General features: G+C 35.4%; 1 protein-coding gene across 2 annotated transcripts in view; it reads right to left on the bottom strand.

The window, feature by feature from the left end:
- Positions 1-20,300, bottom strand: part of PPP2R2A (protein phosphatase 2 regulatory subunit Balpha) — an 85,120-nt gene that overhangs the window by 23,493 nt on the left and 41,327 nt on the right. The window contains exon 3 of one of the 2 annotated variants that reach the window (XM_068552743.1): positions 7,869-7,966. In XM_068552743.1, coding sequence (XP_068408844.1) covers positions 7,869-7,966 — 98 coding nt within the window. The remainder of the gene's footprint in view (positions 1-7,868; positions 7,967-20,300) is intronic. The other variant, XM_068552744.1, reaches the window with a different exon arrangement.

Raw genomic sequence — 20,300 nt, 5'->3', positions numbered from 1 at the left:
CAGTTTTAATGATGAGAATATGGACAAAGTCATACACTACTGGGAGAAGTATAAATTTACACAGCTTTTCTGGAGGATAATTTGTCCATACTTATTGAAAGCCTTAAAAAGGTACTCAACAATTCCACTTCAAAGTATAACCTAATGAAAAACAATGTATGCAAAGATGTATGAACAACTTAATGCATAAACAGCCTAAGTCAAGTAAATTATGAAATGCTATAGAGCCAATTAAATTCATATGGAGATCAATGTTTCTCAACCATGTTAATTTATGTGCAATGCTTCCTTGCTAATACATTCTGCAGATCCCACAAGGTACACATTTGTTAAACTGTGTCATTTAAGTTATAAAGACAGACTATGTTCTTCCAAATGACACATGCATTTCTTTCCACTCAGGGTTTGCAATAGTCTCTTCACTTCCCTGACTGAGACTGAGATTAATCGGAGAAAACATTAGAAGTTACAGGGGCTTCCCTGGTGGCGCAGTGGTTGAGAATCTGCCCGCTAATGCGGGGGACAGGGGTTCAAGCCCTGGTCTGGGAAGATCCCACATGCCGCGGAGCAACTAGGCCCGTGAGCCACAATTACTGAGCCTGCGCGTCTGGAGCCTGTGCTTCGCAACAAGAGAGGCCGCGATAGTGAGAGGCCCGCGCACCACGGTGAAGAGTGGCCCCCGCTTGCCACAACTAGAGAAAGCCCTTGCACAGAAACAAAGACCCAACACAGCCAAAAATAAATAAATAAATAAATAAGTAAGTAAAATTTAAAAAAAAAAAGTTACAGAATGATACATACAACATGATACTTTTTCTACAAAACAAAATAGAGCCCCAGAATAAACACAGATACATAAATTGATCTTTATTCATGTGATGGGATGATTTTGGATTTTTTTTTTTTTTGGATTTTTATCTTATTCTTTGTGGAAATGATACACAGTTTTCATATTTTCCACGATAATCATATTAAGAATAATCAAGAGTTAAAAATGACTTCTTTGAAGTAACATCACTTGACGTTCTATAACAGCTAATTAATTCTAAATATATAAAAAACTGCCTTGTGTTTTTACTAACTTCCTCTGCCTTAAATGAAACTGTGAAAACACAGAAAATATTTACTTTGCTCCTAGACCAAAACATAAAAAATTTTAGAAAACATTGACTGTATTTTCCTTTGATCACATAAAAATGAGAGAAAAAAAAATGGACATTTTTTAAGTTTCCAAATAGAACACTACGAAAACTTAGTTACTGTTTTTTAATGCTCCTTTAATCCTATTACTTGTTAGAGACAACCATTTGTTTTATATTTCAAAATATAGTTGACCCTTGAACAACATGGGGGTTATGGGTGCCAAGTCTCTCTGCGCAGTGGTAAGTCCACATATAGCTCGGACTTGGCCCTCTGTATTGTGGCTCCACAGCTGTGGATTCAACCAACCATGAATCCTGTAGTACTGCAGTATTTACTATTGAAAATAATCCATGTGTAAGTGGGCCCACACAGTTCGAACCTGTGTTATTCAAGGGTCACCTACAGTTAGTTTAAAGAGTTTTTGAGTTTTGTGAAACAGCAATTCAGGGACAGTGACAGAAATGGTACAAAACAAAATCAATTCATATCAGATAACAAACCATTATCAATGCATTCAGCAACCTAGGGGAATTTTCTAGAATAAAGCAAAATACAAGATGGGGTAAACATAAAACAAACAAAAAAATTTCTAACTTTTTCCAAGCTGATCACAGTGATGGTAGTTGAAATACTTGAAGATTTTACAGGATCCTATTAAATTATATCCAATAGTAATAAGCTAATGCTCATTCACTGAGTTCTTATTATGTACTATGCTAATCAATATGTTATCTAGAAGAATATCAGTCATAATTTCCTGTTTACAAAACTACAACATAGTGGGAGAGATAAAAAGGATACCTGGTTGAATCAATTAGAAAATCAAATCAAGTGGTATTCTTCTTTACCTATGATATTCAAATAAAATTTAAAGAAAATGTGTTAAGTTACAATTAATATACAGTTGATCCTTGAACAACGCGGGTTTGAACTGTGCAGGACCACTCTTACATGGATATTTTTCAATAGTAAATATGACAGTACCACAAATCAGCAGATGTGGAGGGCTGACCATAAATTATATAGGGATTAACCCCATGTAGTTCAAGGGTTAACTGTAACGCTTTAAAATGTTATAAAATCTAAAATAGTTAATGTGCTATTATTCAGATTATCTAACTACCCAGAATAATTTATTTCTAAACCATGACACAGAATAAGAGCGGGGCATAGAGCAAATAATTTTAATTACTGGGAATATTAAGAGGTAAACTGAAACTAGAAATCTGGATAATAGATGGCTGAACAAGAGGGGTGGCTGGATGAATGAATAAATACAAATGAGGACTAGAACCCAGGTCTTTAAACTCTCAGGGTTTTCAAACTCATTCCAACTTTTCCCTCTCTAAGCCTCTACAGAGAAAAACATCATACCTTAATGGCTACTATTAAAAAGTCTGATGATCAAGTACTTTTCTCATTACTATAAAGTTAATGAAACTGATTTTCTTGTGTGATTTATACCACTTAAGCTCATTACTTAGAGGAGTAAGATTTTTTTTCATTGTGGATATTCATCCCAATTTATACAGGATTAGCTTTTTTTTTTTTACCCACTTGACTAGCTGTGGGATCTTAGAGAAGACATTTATCTTCGCAAAATCTCAATTCATTTATAAATCTGTAATAAATTGAGACATAGTAAGTGTGCATAACATCTTCGTTATTTTACTGTGAAGATTAATAAGATTTAGGGAGCTTGGCAGAGGGTCTGCAATATAAACTGTTGTTGCTATACCCATGTCAGAATGGGAAAAGCAATGGACAGGGAATCGGGATATAAGGGTTCTAGAGCAAGGGTTCACTTCTTTGTTAACTGTATGACTTTCCACGAGTAAACCTGCTGTCTGAGCCCCCCAGTTTCTTTATTGGTAAAAAGAGATTGCATTACCAGAGGTTACAAATTTGGGGCCCACAGACTACTCAACTCCCAAGGGTCCATGGGATTTTATAAACTTGGATGTGGTAGAAATTTACATGTTATTTTTACTAATCTCTAGCTGAAATTCAGCATTTCTTTCAATTATGGATGTAGCAGCAGGCCACAGTATTAGCAATACCATGACTTTGTCACTATAGAAATGACATGTTTTAAAATCACACTTCAGCTGTTAGTCACAAAAAAACACATACTGCTCAAAAATAAGTGTTTTTAATAAATTGAAAAATATATTTCAATAGTTTCCTTCACAATCCTATGTATTTTATGCAATTAAAACATTCTTGAAAAGTCCACAGACTTTACCAGGCTACTGAAGGAAGCTACATCACAGAAAGGGTTAAGAAGCCCTGCAAACCCTATAAATTTTAGCTCTTAATTTCTATGAACACACCATATACATATAAAGTTCAAAACAGGCAAAACAAGTTCACAGTTAGTTCGGGATAGGGGGGTAGTAGTGACAGGATAGAGAGGCTTCTGGAGTGCCAGTAATATCCCATTTCTTGACCCAGATGATAGTTACACAAATGTATTTGTTGTGAAAATTCATAGAACTGTACACATATAATTCTATGCATTTTTCTATATGCATGATCTATCTTGGAAAAACGGTTTAAACATATTTTTAGATAAGATAAACTTGAAGCTGTATTCTGGAGCTTTTATCATTATCCTGGTATTGGAATGCAGTCAATTTTAATTTTAATTTTCTATCAGGTTAAGTCCCCAAAGGAGTTTATAATTAATAAATAAATAAATGAAATGAATGAATGAAAAGTGATGGTGTCTCTGGCTTCCAGAAATTCTGATTTGGTGGTTTTGAAGTGCAATCTAGGAATCTGCATTTTAACATTCTGGTTAAAATTTTTAGGTGGTTAGGTGCATTTTTAGGTGATTCTAACATTTTGTACTCTGAAAGCACAACCTTAGATTTAAAAATTGAATGAAAAATGAAGACAGTTAAAGCCTGGTAGCTTAGAAAAGGAAGCTTATTTTATAGATATTTTGATTTGGAAGAAACCACAGTGGTAGTATTTTCTTGAACTTCTCATATTCTTTCCACAATATTCCTGACAGATGGGCATCCAATTCTTGTATACTTATTTCCATACACAAAATAAACTAACCTCTTCTTCCACATGAATCCCTAAGTTACAAGACTCTTCGTAGTCTCTTCTTCTCCTGGCTTTACAGCCTTAGTCCCTTCAACCATTCCTCTCCAATGTTTCTAAATCTGCTATTCTGCTTGGCACACAGGAAGTACTATGTTAAGTGAACGGTGCCACATCACTCTAAAACAGTAGGATCTGTCCCTTCACTTAAACAACAGACTAAACCAAGCCCTTTGTATAAACGATATTGAATTCTGTTAAACCACATGTTGATTTTGAGTCCCATTCCAGTCTTTCGCTTTCTTCTATACTCTGTTAAGGAGTTTTGGGAATACCACATTAAGAAAAAATGAGAAAGAAATCCTAGAAAGTAACCAGCAGTCATAGAAAACAGAAAACAAATGCTGCATAACAATCTAGAAAGAAATCAGAAAGGAACCACCTCTCTGCTCACTTTTCTCCTTAACTGTCCGTTAAAAATATCAACCCTCCCCCAACACTTTAGCTTATCATGTATATCAAAAAGCCTCAGAGAAACCTGAAGAAGTTCTGAGCAATCCAAAGCCAACAGGAAACCAACTACTTCAACAACTGCTGATCATTTAACATGAGCACCCATAGAAACAAAGATCCCTTAAAAACTAAGGAACACCACAATGTAACAGCTGCATGGAATCTCCCTCCAAATTATCATTATCAGAAGGAATGTATCCCACCATCCACTCTGTTGTCAAAAGCCATTATATACAAGCTGTGAAAATTAGTAAGATGGGTCAGTTATTTCAGGACATGCTATAAAGAACACTGGATTAGACTCAAAATTTTGGACTCTGACCATGTGATGCATATGATGCCTCATGGAAATCGATTTACCCTTGTGCCTCAATTTCCCTACACACCCTGCTTCCATCACAGAGATTCTGTCAAATAGAAAACTATTCAAACGTGTTAGTTATAAAAATACTATTAAATAACAGCAGAAAATGTTACAGGAACACCAGGCTGAAATATACTCTGAATAAACACTCTGAATAAATACTCTGAATATACTCAGGCTGAAATAAACTGAATGAAGACCCTGTTTATTGACCACCCAGTTTCTCTGCCTGGGAAACAGAGGGACAGGCAGCAAAGTGTGCCCGACAGGATGACAGGAAGGGGACCTGCCACACCTGAAGGGTAAAAGTGAGACAGAAAGGTGGGTTAAAGATGTCAAAGTTTGATGTGCAAGGTTCACTGCTGCTACAGTATGATCTTTTCTTCTTAATTAAGGGCAATAAAAAAAGTGAGTGGAAATATGTAAATCTCCAGTCAAGTCAGTTTTAGCAAGGAACCCTGACACTGTAGACACTGTAGTTCAAACATCACTGTGTTTTGCAGAGAGAGCTAGCATCATCATCAGGGTCTAAGAAATGCTCACTTGTTAAGCGCCAGTGTACCTTGGGATGTATGTATAATAGCTGTGGTTGTTAGAAAAAGCTGGATTAAAATTTAGAGATCCAAGTTCTAATCCCAGAGCTTTGCTATTAAACTAAGCAATATAACTTTGTTATGTAAACTTTTGTTAGGATTTACCTAAACATTAGGAAAAGACTATCTCTAAGTTCTCTTCCAGTTTTTAAACTGTAACACTATTTTACAGACGTATAGCTGTGAACTCATAAAATCTAACCTAAGTATGTTAGGTATTGATATAAACGTAAGGTACATACATTTATAATCAACGACATAGACACTAATGTCCTGAAGACAGCATTATATTAGAAGCTCCAGTATAAGACAGGGCTTAAAAATGTGGAAAATATATTAGGTAAAATGCATCAGATTAATATTAACAAGATCAAGTTTCAAGAGGGAAAGCCGATAATTTACCATCTTTGTTATTTAATCTATCCCTTAAAAAATACACTGATATTTACACTAAGTAATTTTCAAAAGACACGCTACTAATCTTGAGTTTCTAGATAATTAATTTTTGTCTTTAACTCTTAAATGCAGTTAAGAATGACAGACAACTTACACTTTTAAATAACACAAAGCCCCCATTTGAAATGTAGGCTCTCTCAGAAACCTTCAATGTAAAGCCCTTCAAGATGAAAGTGCTTAGGAAGCAAACTTAATTTTAAATGCTTTTCTCCAAACACCCTTCTTTAAAACAAAAGTGTAGACTGCCATTAATTTTCAGTTAAAAAAAAAAAAATACACGTAAGGGCAGAAAATGCCTACGGGAAAGCCAGCTCTAATTTCTGAATAACAAAATTAACACTCACATTTTGGTTACCTAACAGGAAAAACGTTAGAGCGCACTGAGAGATAACATGTTGGAAGTTCTGGGTTCTGGTTGTTAGCTCTGCCATGAAGAAATCAAGTGATCTCTTAATAGCCTGGCTTTCTCACTTGTAAATAAAGGGAAACGGTAATGACCTGTAAGGTTCCATTTCGACTCTTAAGTATTTCAAAATTCTTATGGTCACATTTTTAGCTGCTTGAAAACAGGAACAAAAACTGATTTTGCCCCCCTTCCCACAAGATCATTCTCTGTCAAGAAAAGCCTGAGTCTTATTTTCATATTTTCTTCCAACCAAAAAAATAATAATAAATAAAAGGAGACATATTTAGTGTTTGTGCATCTTCGAATCAGACACTGTTAATCATTTCTTTTAAAATTAAATTACCTACCTCACTGGGTGTTGTGAGGATTAATTCATTAGTGTTTGTATAGCACTTTGAGATCCTCAGGTCAAAGGCGCTATAGAAGTGCAAAGTAGTAGTATTATTACTAGATTCTTGCTTATTTAAGGAATTTCACAATCCTTTAAAAGCTAACTCTGTGTTATGATTTAGACATCTATTTGTAAAACCCTGCATTTTATCCACATTACTTTTAACTCTTCTTGAATATCTTATAGATAGACAGGGGCAGAATGTTTGGAAACAAATGATAAAGGTTTAACTTTGATCTACAAATGGAGGGAGAGACTAAGGGAAAATCCATTGTGACAAATTTTGTTCAGCATAAAATTTTAGTGAGAAATCTTGTCAATCAGATTTAGAAGTGTGCCTAAGTTGTACCCAAAACAAAACCAAACCCTACTTTAATCACAGATTCTGCAATGAGAAATTCCTTTCTTCAAAGAGAAAAGGAAACAATTTTCAAATCGACTCCACTTTAAGAGGGGTACTGAGCTTATAAATTACGTTACATGCGTATACATGCAACTGTCATTTAAAACCTTTATACTTAAATCCCAGTAACAGTATTAGTCATTAGTAACTGATGTCAAAATAATTGAGCAGCTTTTTCTTTAAACTACGCTCCCACCCGCAATTACACAAAGCAAACTATGCACTGAAAAGAGGTCAAAGCAATTTTAGTTTATGGAATTTTAAGGAAAAAAAAGAGGGCCAAGGCTTTAAAACCAGTTAAAATCTTTTATTCCACACTTCCCACCCCTTTCTCTAACCAAATCTTCTCACAATTAAAACAACACACACACGTACACATACACACACACAGAGCTAAGAAAACCAGAGCCATCTATACATTGGATACTCTGCTTGATAAACACACTTCTTTAAAAATCTGCCAACATCCTCTGATGAGATTCTCCAGCATAAGCTCCAGTCCCAAGAGCAAACTGAAATTTAGATATTAAACTTTAAATACTTACCTCCTGCTCCTGTTGAAAGATGACGACTCTACCACCTTTATCTCCGGTTGCTAGTAATTCTCCAGAATGATTAAATTCTACTGTAGAAATTATATCTGCTGTATAATTGAAACAAAAATGAAAAAAAAGACATTAGTTCTTCTTTCCCAACTCACTACAGAGTTTCTTAATGAGAACTTAGCATGTTTCTCCTAATATATTCCAAGTCTATATATCAACCTGCCATCAGAAATAAAGTAAATCTAAAGTTCTTTCATGGATATTTTGGTTCACCCAGAAGAAAAAAAAAATCCCCAGAGTAAACCAGTGACACTATTTTAACAAACAGGAACACAACAAATAATAAACACTAGTGCTTTATTAATATTTCACTAAATTCATGAATGTAAAGAAATCAACAATTTGTGAAACATTCTATGACAGCACCATTAAACATTAATATCGATAATTATTGTGCTAATTTTCTTTCTGATATCCTTTTGATAAGCTTCTTTATGCAAACCCAAAGATGGTCTATAAAATTAAGACAGATATAAATAAAATGGGGAAATTTTCAAAATGTAAAAATAATTGCAGGTGGAAATTTAACAATCATAAATATATAAATTCAAATTAAGGTCTCTTAAACAAATGTTTGCAAATAGAACACACTTATACCAGCAATGCTTTGTGCTATGCACCTTCAATATGCACAGCTCTTCTTGTGGCTCCCAAACACAGCAGGGGCTACTAGAATCAGTCATGTTACACCCAAAGTCGGTGCTAACTTCACAGTCAAGTTCAAATAAAATTATCAGGGTTTTTTCCTTGCTTTTTGACACCAGAGCCATTTTCCTAAAGAAAAAAATCTAAGTTACAGAATTGGGCATTAAGATAAAGCAATTACACTATACAATTCACCATTTTCACAAGCATTATGCCAAATTAGGAAAGACCCCATCATACGCATGTTACATAAACAATCAAACTTTTACTACAGGAGAAGGGTCATCTTCTTGCCTACATGAGCTAACTGTAAGAATTTTAAAAGGTGACTTTATATAGTAAAGAACACTGTATACTTTAAATTTTAAAACTTACTGACCAATGTATTGTATCATATCAATATCCTGTCCAGCACAGCATTTTACCATTTTCATTTTAGTGATTTTTCCACGTTCAGCTTGATTTTAGAAAGCTTTCTTTGCTTCCTCCATTGTCTAGGTCCAAGGCACCTTACCTTTTTGGAACTCTCTGAGAACCTACTGAAAGTTCACATGCTCTCCCAAGAAACTGTACATATTTAAGTACACACAAAAATTTGCATATAATTTCAAAAGGTTTGGACACCATCCCACCTCCAGGTTAAAACCTTTAGCCCAGACAACTCACCGTGGCCGGTGGTATCAGGAGGAAAGAATAAATCTAGTGTTTACAATACATGCATATGTAACACCACGGTGTAAAACTGAATATACTGTACTATTCTGTAAAGCCCAAACATCAATAAATACTTAAAAGCCATTCTATTAGGTGCTCTGTACTCTATTTACTTCTGTAGTGAATATAATAAAGGATTAAAAACATACATAGTCCCTGCACTTAAAGCACATTATAGTATAGTTACAGAGAGAAAGTAAGTAGGAGCTAACAATATCAGAACAAATAGTTACACCTTATTTGAAGGTTAGATTCTAAAATCAGGGAATAAGGTAAAAGCCATACATAGTAAAAATTATCTTTAAATTCAAATCCCTCAGACAGGCACCACTTTGGAGATGCAAACTCTTTCTCTTGTTCTTTTAAGTCCAACTCAGCCAATTTTCCCTACAGCATTGATAGTTTGTGATTTCTTTGGCTAACTCATCAAATGAACTAGTTAATTTGAATATAAAGTCATGCTTCACCAAAAACACCTTATCTCTCGACTCTAGTGTATGCTCTTGGCTTGGTGAAATGCTCACACCTGATACCAACTCCAGATTCATTCTCCTTTTCACTCAATGGAATAACAGGAAGAGTAGGCTCAGTATTTAAATTATTTCCTCTTTCCCCAGGTCCAAATTGTTGCAGCCACCTAAATTAATTCCTTGTTAGGTAGATGAACTATTACAGATAAGACTTAACAGGGCATATGTCAGTGATCACGGTATGACCAGCCTGGCTGGACTCTCTGTTGGGCAGTAGTAAAAAGCAGGGAGGACAGAATGCTGCAGGATGGGCTCCATTTCTAATGGGGAGAAATGTCGATCTTCCTTAGGTGAACTGGACAGGGGGAAATCTAGAGGTGATTAAGTCAGTAAGGCGATCATTATAATAAGAGGATTGAGGACATCTGGGATGGGGGTGGTGGCAGTAGGGATTCCACACCTGTATTATTCTTAGAGACAGAACAAGAATCAAGGAATAAAACAGCAGGCACAATACCCCCAAGTACTGAAGACATTACTGACTCACATAGCTGGTGATAATGAGGTCACTGAACATCGGATGGGGAAGGGAAGGAGACGTGTGTGCACATGCATGGTGGGAGCACATGCATGGGGTGTGGAGGGGAGGAAGGAGAGGAGGCAAAGACCAATAATTTAGTGCAGGACGCAACAGGAATAGTAAGACATCTGCTCTTACAATGTGTCACTTCTTATCCTAAGAATGGTTATTTTACAACAAGAGCTGCAGAGTAAAGTGAAATGATACGTGTTTAGTACCAAACCAGCTTTGCAGCAAGGGTACAAAACTCTTATTAGAGGTACACCTGAGACAGGCTGAGGAACCCTAGAAACAAATGGCCTACACAGTGAGAGGCTGAACGTCAGGAAACGACAAGAAACAAAGATCTACACCATAAAAGTCAACGCACTTTAAATCCTTTAGGGAGAGAAATATTGAGCGAAAGGCATACAATTTTCTCATTTTAGATATTTTTAAGACACTACTGTTTGTGACTATCTTGCCAAAAGCCAATGAACAAACAGAAAATTTTAGAAATAGCTAACCAAGCCACTGATGCTTAGTGAGTAGTGTAGAGGAATTTTATTTGGGGGAGGGGTGGGCAGGCAGACTCATGGCCTCCTTGCTGTGATTTTTATACTGCATATATTTAATATAGCCATATTTCAGATAGGTAAATTATTTTCCCGGCTTGTATGATGAAAGTAAATAGGTACCATGCCATGGTGTTCCTTCCTCCTTCCCCACAATAAAAGCAAGGGGAGAAAAGAAACACCATGATTTCTGGATGCCTGGCCATCGCACATGTGTGAGAGAGCCACCATATACACAAGCACCTATTAAATCTCCAAGTGTATGATTGCTTTTAGAGTTTTTCTGAGCTGTAAAATGCGGAGATCTCACAAGGTCTCACTGGGAATACGACATATAAAAATGATGAATAAAAGGGAGAATAAGATCAAATTCTGCTTTGTAGACCAAGAAAAATATCCAGGAATCCATTATGGAGTATGCTACGAAACTGAGCTTTGAGCTGTATGTATGTGCTTCTACACCCTGGTGTGCCAAGAAGGGGATATGGGTTTGCCTGGATACTGCAAGCACCCAAACCTGTAACCTCCAGTTTTGAGCAAGCTCTTTCCCTCAGTATGCCATACAAACATTTCTGTTTTCAAGTGTGCCAGGATGTGTAAAAGATGAGGAAGCATAGCTCTAAAAATAGTGCTCCCACATCACGTGCACTGATACCCAAATGAGGTTGGTCAAATACTGCTACCTATGTTTTTGAAAGTAACAGTAACTCTGCTCCTAGAAAATATTCTTCTAATGTTCTGATTCCTATGCCACTGAAAAATATTACAGAATAGATGACTGCAGGAAGTCTACAAGAGAGCACTGTTCAACAGAACTCTCTTGTTACCATGGAGGTGTCCTATATCTGCGCTGTTCAATACAGTAATCACTAGCCACATGTGGCTCCTGAATTTTTAACTTTAGCCATGTGTCTAGGGGCTATCATACTGGACAGCCTAGGTCTAAAACATTAGAGAGTAGACACTGACTTCTACTGCAAAGCCAAGAATGCTGGAACTAGGAGAATTTTGAACGTTTAAACAGTGCACTATGGGTAAAATAAAACTACCGTGCACACACACCCCCAGATTATTACCTCAAGGAGCAGCCTGAAAATATAAATGCATTTCAGGAAAATTTAGATTCCTGGATACTATTTTTAAAACAAACTGTTAATGAAAGCCTCAAAAACTTGAGAACACTTTACTCTTGAGATTAAAGTCACTATCATATACTTTAAAAAGACAAAGACATTAACCTCACTGTTAGAGTCATATTACTGGACTCAAGGCAGGGTCCGGTATAACACATCAACTAGGTCTGTTCTCATAAAGCAACAAAAAACTTCAAAGAACAAAAAACTTCCTCTTCTAAAGAGAAAAATAAGAATCTTTCCTACGAACAATAAAAATGTTATTTCACAATGGAAAAAAACACCTGCGTTAATCATCTAAAGAACATTCTAAGACAGTTAATAAAAAGGAAGGACTCTATCAGAACATCAGTCAACGGTCCTACTGTGCCTTAAGTCAACACACAGCCATTTTAGGCACACACTAAAGGCAAGATTTAAAAGGCACAATCTGATTTTTGGTAAGAAAACACAATGTTTTTGGCCTTTGTTATGAAATTCTATATACTATTAATAAAAACCAAGGAATTTATAATGTGTTATACAAAATGGAACTCTAATTTCTTCCAACCTCTTCGTTCTAGACTGGCAGCGCCCAGGTTTCACCCTAAGAAGGTGAAATAATCACTTTCTTTTGGGGGTGGAACAGCAATTGGTGGTGGTGGGAATGACAACAGCGGTGTTACTGGTCTGTTTTCACTTCATCAGGCACACCACACCGTCCCCTTGTTACCTACCTTCTCTATTTCTTATGTACTCTAATAAGCAGAATAGGACACAATCAGACAACCGAAGGTTCAAAAGTATAACATGCTCAGCATAAAAATCAGATGAGGGAAATTTAATAGATAGTATCTATAAATGGTAGTAATTAACAGTAATGACTAAATATTAAGTGACCAAATTATTATTAGCTCTGACATCCTCTAAATACTTCAACTCCTGCACTGAAAGACACTTTATAGGGTTACTCATTGATTTTATAATTCCATTTCAGGACTACAGTCCAAATAAATAATTTGAAAGAAACCAATTAAAATTAGTACCAACATGGTTATAGGTGAATTATTTACATACAGGCATACTTCATTTTATTGCACTTCCCTTTACCATTCTTCACAGGTACTGCGTTTTTTTACAAATTGGAGGTTTGTGGCAGCCCTGCGAGGATGAAGTCTATCAGCACTATTTTTCCAACAGCATTTGCTCACTTCATTTCTCTGTGTCACATTTTGGTTATTCTCTCAATATGCCAAACTTTTTCATTATTATTATTATTTTATTTTTAACGGTGATCTGTGATCAGTGATCTTTGATATTACTATTGCAAAAAGATTACAATAGTTAGCATTTTTAAAAAAATAAAGTGTTTTTTCATTAAGGCATGTACATTGTTTTTTTAGACATAAATGCTATCGCACACTTAACAGACTACGGTATAGTGCAAACAACTTTTATATGCGTTGGGAAACCAAAAAAATTCATGTGACTCTATTTACTGCAGTCATCTGGAGCCAAACCCTCAATATCTGAGATGTGCCTGTTATGAAATAAGCTGAACGTATTTCACACATCCGATAATGAGGAAATATAAAAGTAACCTCTAGTACACAGGTTGGAAAATTATGGCCCACCAGCTGTTTTTGTAAATAACGTTTTATTGGAACCCAGCCATGCCCATTTGTTTATATATTGTCTTTGGCTGCTGTCACTTGACAACAGCAGGGTTGAACAGTTGAGACAGACTGAAAATATTTACTATCTGGCCCTTTACAAAAAAATGCTCCTCAACCCCTGCTCTAGAATATTAATATAATTGGATATTAACATTAAATGAACAAATATGACTTATGTGGGTACAGAGACACAACAAACTAATGTCAAAGCACACACTGTCTACAGACAGGTACAACTATAATGTGCCAAGCACTATACTAAGTGAGCATTTACATATATCCTCATTTAATCCTTATAATACCACTATGATATAGACATCATTTTCAATTAATAGGAGTGTACGAAAGCACGGAGAGATTAAGTAACTTGCCTATCACACCTCTGTCAAGTGTCAGAGCCAAGATTCAAATTTAGCAGGTGTGAACAATCATATGGGTAAGGTAGCAGCACAGAATCCTATAAATCACTGCATGATGAACAAAGAAATAATATATGTGTTCAGTTTACTGCTGCTTTTTCATTGCCAAAATGTCTGTGTTCAATAAAACATTTAGAGTCAAACTACATCACCTTTATACTATTTACTAATGACCACATTACAGTTACTTGTAGCCCTACCATAAAACTGAGCATTTTTTTCAGCACCTGCTATATTCAAGGGGCTGGGTGATCCACAGTCTAAATTCTACCCTCTAAAGGGGCTTATAAGCAGAATGTAATCACAACAGATAAACAGTTAACCAAGAAAAGATTTAGTAAATGTTTAAGAGAACCAAAGAAGGAATATTGTAAGGCAAAATAAACAATTATAAAATGAATTCTAAGACATAAAGACTGAGTAAATATATAAAGATGCTCCCTTCGTTTTAAAAATAAAGGGGGAGGAATCAACTAGAATAAGCTGCTTACATATTTTTACCCATCTGGATTATAGATTCCCAAAAGTTTCACTTGAAACAGTTAACATAGCATCCACTGAATGCTGACAAACCTGATTCTGTTATTTTTCTCAATATGATTAGTCTTTATTTTTAAAATTATTTTTTACTGACCTAAGAGAATTTTTATTAAATAAAATATATGTTAAATATAGATACACTTTTTAATGAAACAAGAATGTGCAGTATTTTTTCAATAAAATTACGTCAGATCACAAACATTTTTACTTAATCCTAAGTTTAACTTAACCTGGTCCAACCTGTTATTCTTATTCCACCCAGAAAACAATGCATATACATTAACCCGTGTCGCAAATTCACTTGCTCACAAAAACATTACTGAGCACTTACTGTGCTATCACTGAGACATCAATCAGTATTAAGAGCCCCCCCCATAAGAGCAGCTCATACTTACACAGTGCTGGGTACTGTGCTAAGTACCCCTCAATATGATTAGTCTTTAAAGCTAACTAACACAGAAGAAAATTTAAAAGGTTAAAATTCATAAAATACTATAAACATTGCTGCAGCAAATAATCCTAAAAAATTCAGGCCTATCTACTTTATGCATCACAAGATAGCATAAATCTCATGACAAGAGGTTCACAAAAATTCTATGAATAATCACTATTTCTTATAATTCTACATTTTTAATATTATCTCAAAAGGGACCGCTCTGGCGAAAAAAGCAAGTATCTGTGAAGACTTGCTGCAAGAGCAGCTGCCAGCGTGGACTTCTAGGTATCAAATGAAACTTTCACGCCTGGAAGAAAATGAGCTTATTAGCAAGTTGGCTATGCTGAATCTTGACTTTTTGCAAATAATATTTAATTTCCCACAAAACTCTACTAGGTAATCAGTCTCCTTTCCTTTTTGTTACATTTCAGTAAAAACAAAGGTTAACAAAGAACACTACAACTAACTGCATAAACGAAGGCGTCCCAAAAAAGTACCAATAAAAATGTGAAGTAACTTATTCAGCACTTCCTCTTTCAAAAGGCTGAAGCGAAAGACAAAAGTCAAAATTAAAAATCTGTAATTGGTCTTCCGCTTCTGACCATGGGGGAGTAAGACAATCTAGATTCAGCCTCTAGCTATGAATGACTAGAAAACGGAACAAAATATATGAAACTGTTTTCAGACAACAGACAACATGGAGTTTAGGACTGTGAACTCTTAGAGAAGAGTAAGTGAGCCCTGTATTTGCCGTAACTTACTGCCTGGACAGTGCAGTGAGTCAGAAAAAATCCAAACACAGACCAGCAATCTCACCGGGTTGTGGAGTCAGAAACTGGGGGTTAGGGAAAGCCAAAGCAGCTAGCTTTTGTGGATAGAGTACAGAGAGAAAGTTCAAGGGATCTACAGAGATCACTTAAAATCTTTGGTTTAATACTGATCTGAAGACATGTGGTGTGCTGGTCCACAAGGCCTAGAAAAGAACCATCAGAAAGCTTACAAGGGCTCAGAATAAAGAGGTCTCCCACTCAGTCAGAGTAAAGAAACCTCATAATTAATAAGGCATCAGGTAGAGTCCTCAGAAGGGTATCACCTTAGGTGAGACTAAATCAGCACCATATTGAATTTGTCTTGACAAAACTTAAAAGCAAACACTGAAAAACTGATCTCAAGTAACTTAACTACGTGCAAGGACGGAATCCGACAACAACGTAAATTCACGTCTGGCAACTAAAATCACCAGGAATGTAAGGAAGCAGGAAAATATGACCCATAACCAGAAGAAAAACAAACCAATAGAAACAGAACCAGAAATGACAAAAGTGATGGAAGAATCATTTTTAGAAGGGCCTTAAAATAGCTGTTGTAAATATGCTCCATATGCTCAAGACAAAGAAGGAACATCTGAAAATGAAAAGTACACAATTTGAAATGCAAGATACACTGGATGGGAGTAACAGATTAGATGCTGCAGTAGAAAAGGTCAAGAACTTGAAGGCCTAGTAACAGAATCAAAATGATACAGAGGGGGTGAAGAAAGGAGAGAATTGACTTGTAGGATAATATCAAGTGTTCTAACATACGTATCACTGCAGTCCCAGGAAAAAAGGTGGGGAATATTTGGAAAAATGACCAGTATGTAAGTGCTCAAGCATGATGACAGTATATGTAGAATAATCAAACCAAGGGATAAATGCAGACTTACAAAGGTATACAGTAGTGGCAACTCAATAAACTTCATTAGTTTTTTGTTAGTGATGTGACTGCAAAATCATGAAGAATTCCAGCATTTCAAAGCATAATCTTCCCCTTACTTACAAAGTAAACTTCAGTATACACATTAAACACATACTAAAAGTACCAAATAGAGTTGGGTTTTAGGCTTAGAAAATAAAGTCTTTTTCAACACCACGAACATTTGGCAGAATATTCTAAATCATGCAGACCATGGGACAACTTCTTCCTCTTCAAGACTGTCCTGCAAACTGCAGAATAGCTAGCATACTCGGCCCATGCCTAGTAAGTGCCAATAATGCCTTTAATCATTGGTAAAATTAGGTAAAAAAAGAATTCAATAGGACTAGTTTATTAATATGTATATATTTGATAAAAGGTATGGTGAAGATGTAATGGTCATAAATCTTTATACTCAAAAGATTTTTACTTTATACTTCATATACTTCAGAGTTATTAGGAATAGAAGAGTTGACAATAATTATAGAAGCTGGACAAATCCTTTTCCACGCCTGACAGATGAAAAATAGGTAGGGAGGCAGGGAAGGGAGGAAGGACAGACACTTGAAAAATATAATTGATACACACACACAGAAATTTATACCAATATAAAAATACGTATTTCTTCCAAAGAGCTTTGCAATTTAAAAAACTCAGGTGCAGCGACAGAGCCCCTTAAAATATTCTACTTATAAAGGCCACATTCTCAATCACAATAAAATTAGCTAAAGATTAATAACCACTGGTTCTAATCAACCACTGAGTAACCTTAAAACTCTAAGGGCAAAGATAAAAATCAGTACTGCAATAAAAATATTTTAAAAGATTTACAGGAACATAAGTATATAAATATTTAAGATAGTATTGTTCTTTTTTAAAAAAAGAGATACAATGATCACTATAAAACTAACCAACTTATAAAAACTGAAAGAATAAAAAACCTGAAATCCCACCACAAGGGATAACCATAAGTAATGAATGAACAATCTTTTAAGCAAACTCATGCAAATTGCAAAATATGTATCAGATGTATTGAAATTTATATATGTTATGACTTCTGTAAGACCAATTTCAGTAATGGAATTATAATTAAAACTAACTTTACTCGTTTTTTTTGATCACACAAATAACTACTTTGTAAAAAACTATAGTCATCTACTCTTAACCCCTCTTCTGAGAGAATTTCAGTATAGTATATCCTTCCATAGTTTGTCCACATGTACTTCCCATGCTCAGTACAAAAAAAAAATCTACTGTACTGAGAAAGAATGTTATCTACATTATATCGCTGAGTTAAAAAAAAGTTACAAATCATATTTGATCCTACTGGTATAACATAAACAAAACGATCAGAGCATTATGGAATTGGTGACCAGAGCTTAGACAGGGAGACCAGGTAACAGATACACGAATGATAGACGAATCTCTACAAACTAAAAAAAAGTAATGAGGTTGCACTACACACCATTCAAATGACTAAACTTTTATTTAAAAATTGACATTGGCTGGTGCTGGTACTGAGCAACTGGAGCCCTCACATATAGTTGGTAGGAATGCAACCCACTTTGGGGGAAAAATGTGGCAGTTTCTCATAAAGCTAAAAACAAACACCATGCAACCCAACAACCACATTACTAGATGTTTACCCAAGTCAAATGAAAACCTATATTCACACAAAAATCTGAATGCAAATGTTTATAGCAGCTTTATTTGTAATCACCAAAAACTGGACACAAACCAAATGATCCTCAACTGGTGAATAAATAAACAAAATGAGGTATATATCCATGCAGTGAAGCACCACTCAGCAAAAAAAAAAAGGAACAAACTACCAATAGAAGCAGTAACATGGATAAAATCCAAAATGCATTACGCTAAGCGACAGAAGCCAGATTCAAAAGGCTACACACTATATGATTCCATTTATCTGACATTCTGGAAAAGGTATAACTACCTTTGGGATAGGCGTGGGGTAGAGGTTGACTACAAGGGAACATGAAACTTTTTGGAGTGATGGACCTGCTTTTTATGTTGGCTATGGTAGTGACTGTATGGTTTTTATCAAAGCTTGAAGAACTATACATAAAAGGAGAAATTTCACTGTATGTAAATTATACCATAAGAAAACAAGAACAAAATCCAACTACTGGAATCTCATCTCAGACATGCCAAAATCTGTCTCTTACGTTTTACTTACTGGTTACAAGATGCTTTCCTGCTCTAAAACCTTCAAGGTCCTCTAAGGATTACCAGAAGATTTTTGAAGTACTGCCTGGCATTCAATCTCCTCCACAGTATGAAGACCTCCCTTAGGTATACCATCCTACTTCCTAGTACCATAGTACTCACCAAATTCTCTAGTGAAGCTGATGTTTTTACACCTCCCACATACATACTTTTGCCCACCCTCACTACTCCTTCTTTAGCTTGGATATATTGTCTACCTTGCCTGAAATACCTTCTTTCCTCTCCCCCTTCCTTCAAGCCCTTCTGTATGTGCTCCATCAGGGGAAAAAAAAAAAAACAAACAGAATTAATTCATATTAGATTTCTGGAGAGGTAAAACTACACCAGAAGATTAAAATCTATAGATGTAATAAAAGAAAAATGTGATTTTTACACAATAACTAAATAGAAGACAAGTGGACTAGGAAAAATACTTCTATTTCTAAACAGTTCATATGACATAGGAGAACAATTCACAGAAGGGGAAATACTAGTAAAACATAAGGAAAGAGCCAGTCAAAGCAAATTAAATAAATTTTTAAACAAGACACCATTTTCCATCTCCTAAACTAGAGGGAAAATACTAATTGTTCATAAGGCTGGTATCTGCCTACACTGTAGATAGAAGTATATATTATTACTGTAGAAAACTACTTCATAATTTATATCAGAAGCCACAAAGCATTCATTCCCTTGGAACTTCATGTCACTAAGTCATCCTACTGAAATAATCCAAAAAAAATTTTAATGTATAAAGATACTAATGTCTTTAAAGTATCTAAAATGTTAGAGAATATAAGAAAACATCAAATGTGCTTATTCTGCCAATATCCTTTCACATTTTGCTCTAATTTTCCCTGAAATCCTCCTCTGTTTTCACCCTTTCCCTACAAGCCCTGGCTCTTCATTAACCATTAGGGAAGAGCAACAAGAACCCTGGGGAAACAGTCTCAGCTCTGCTATTAAGTAATAATTTGACAGTGAGTAAGTCGATTAATCTTCATGAACTTCAAATTCCTCATTTGCAAGGAAACATTGATAGATGATCTCTTCAGAGGATTTGTCTTTCACAGAGCATGTACACAACATGTACTCAGACACTTCAACTCAACACATCTAATGGAGGAAGACAACAGAATACTGGCTGGAGAAAATTAACATGCTTTTACTAGGATGCATAAACTTCTAATATGCAAAAAATTGAAGACCTAAAAGAACAACACATCTGCAACAGTTGCATAACTCTACCCGTGACCACGGATCTCT

The sequence above is a fragment of the Eschrichtius robustus genome, chromosome 10, assembly GCF_028021215.1.
Source record: "Eschrichtius robustus isolate mEscRob2 chromosome 10, mEscRob2.pri, whole genome shotgun sequence".
Classification (NCBI taxonomy): domain Eukaryota; kingdom Metazoa; phylum Chordata; class Mammalia; order Artiodactyla; family Eschrichtiidae; genus Eschrichtius; species Eschrichtius robustus.
This window is presented reverse-complemented; position numbering and strand designations above follow the sequence as displayed.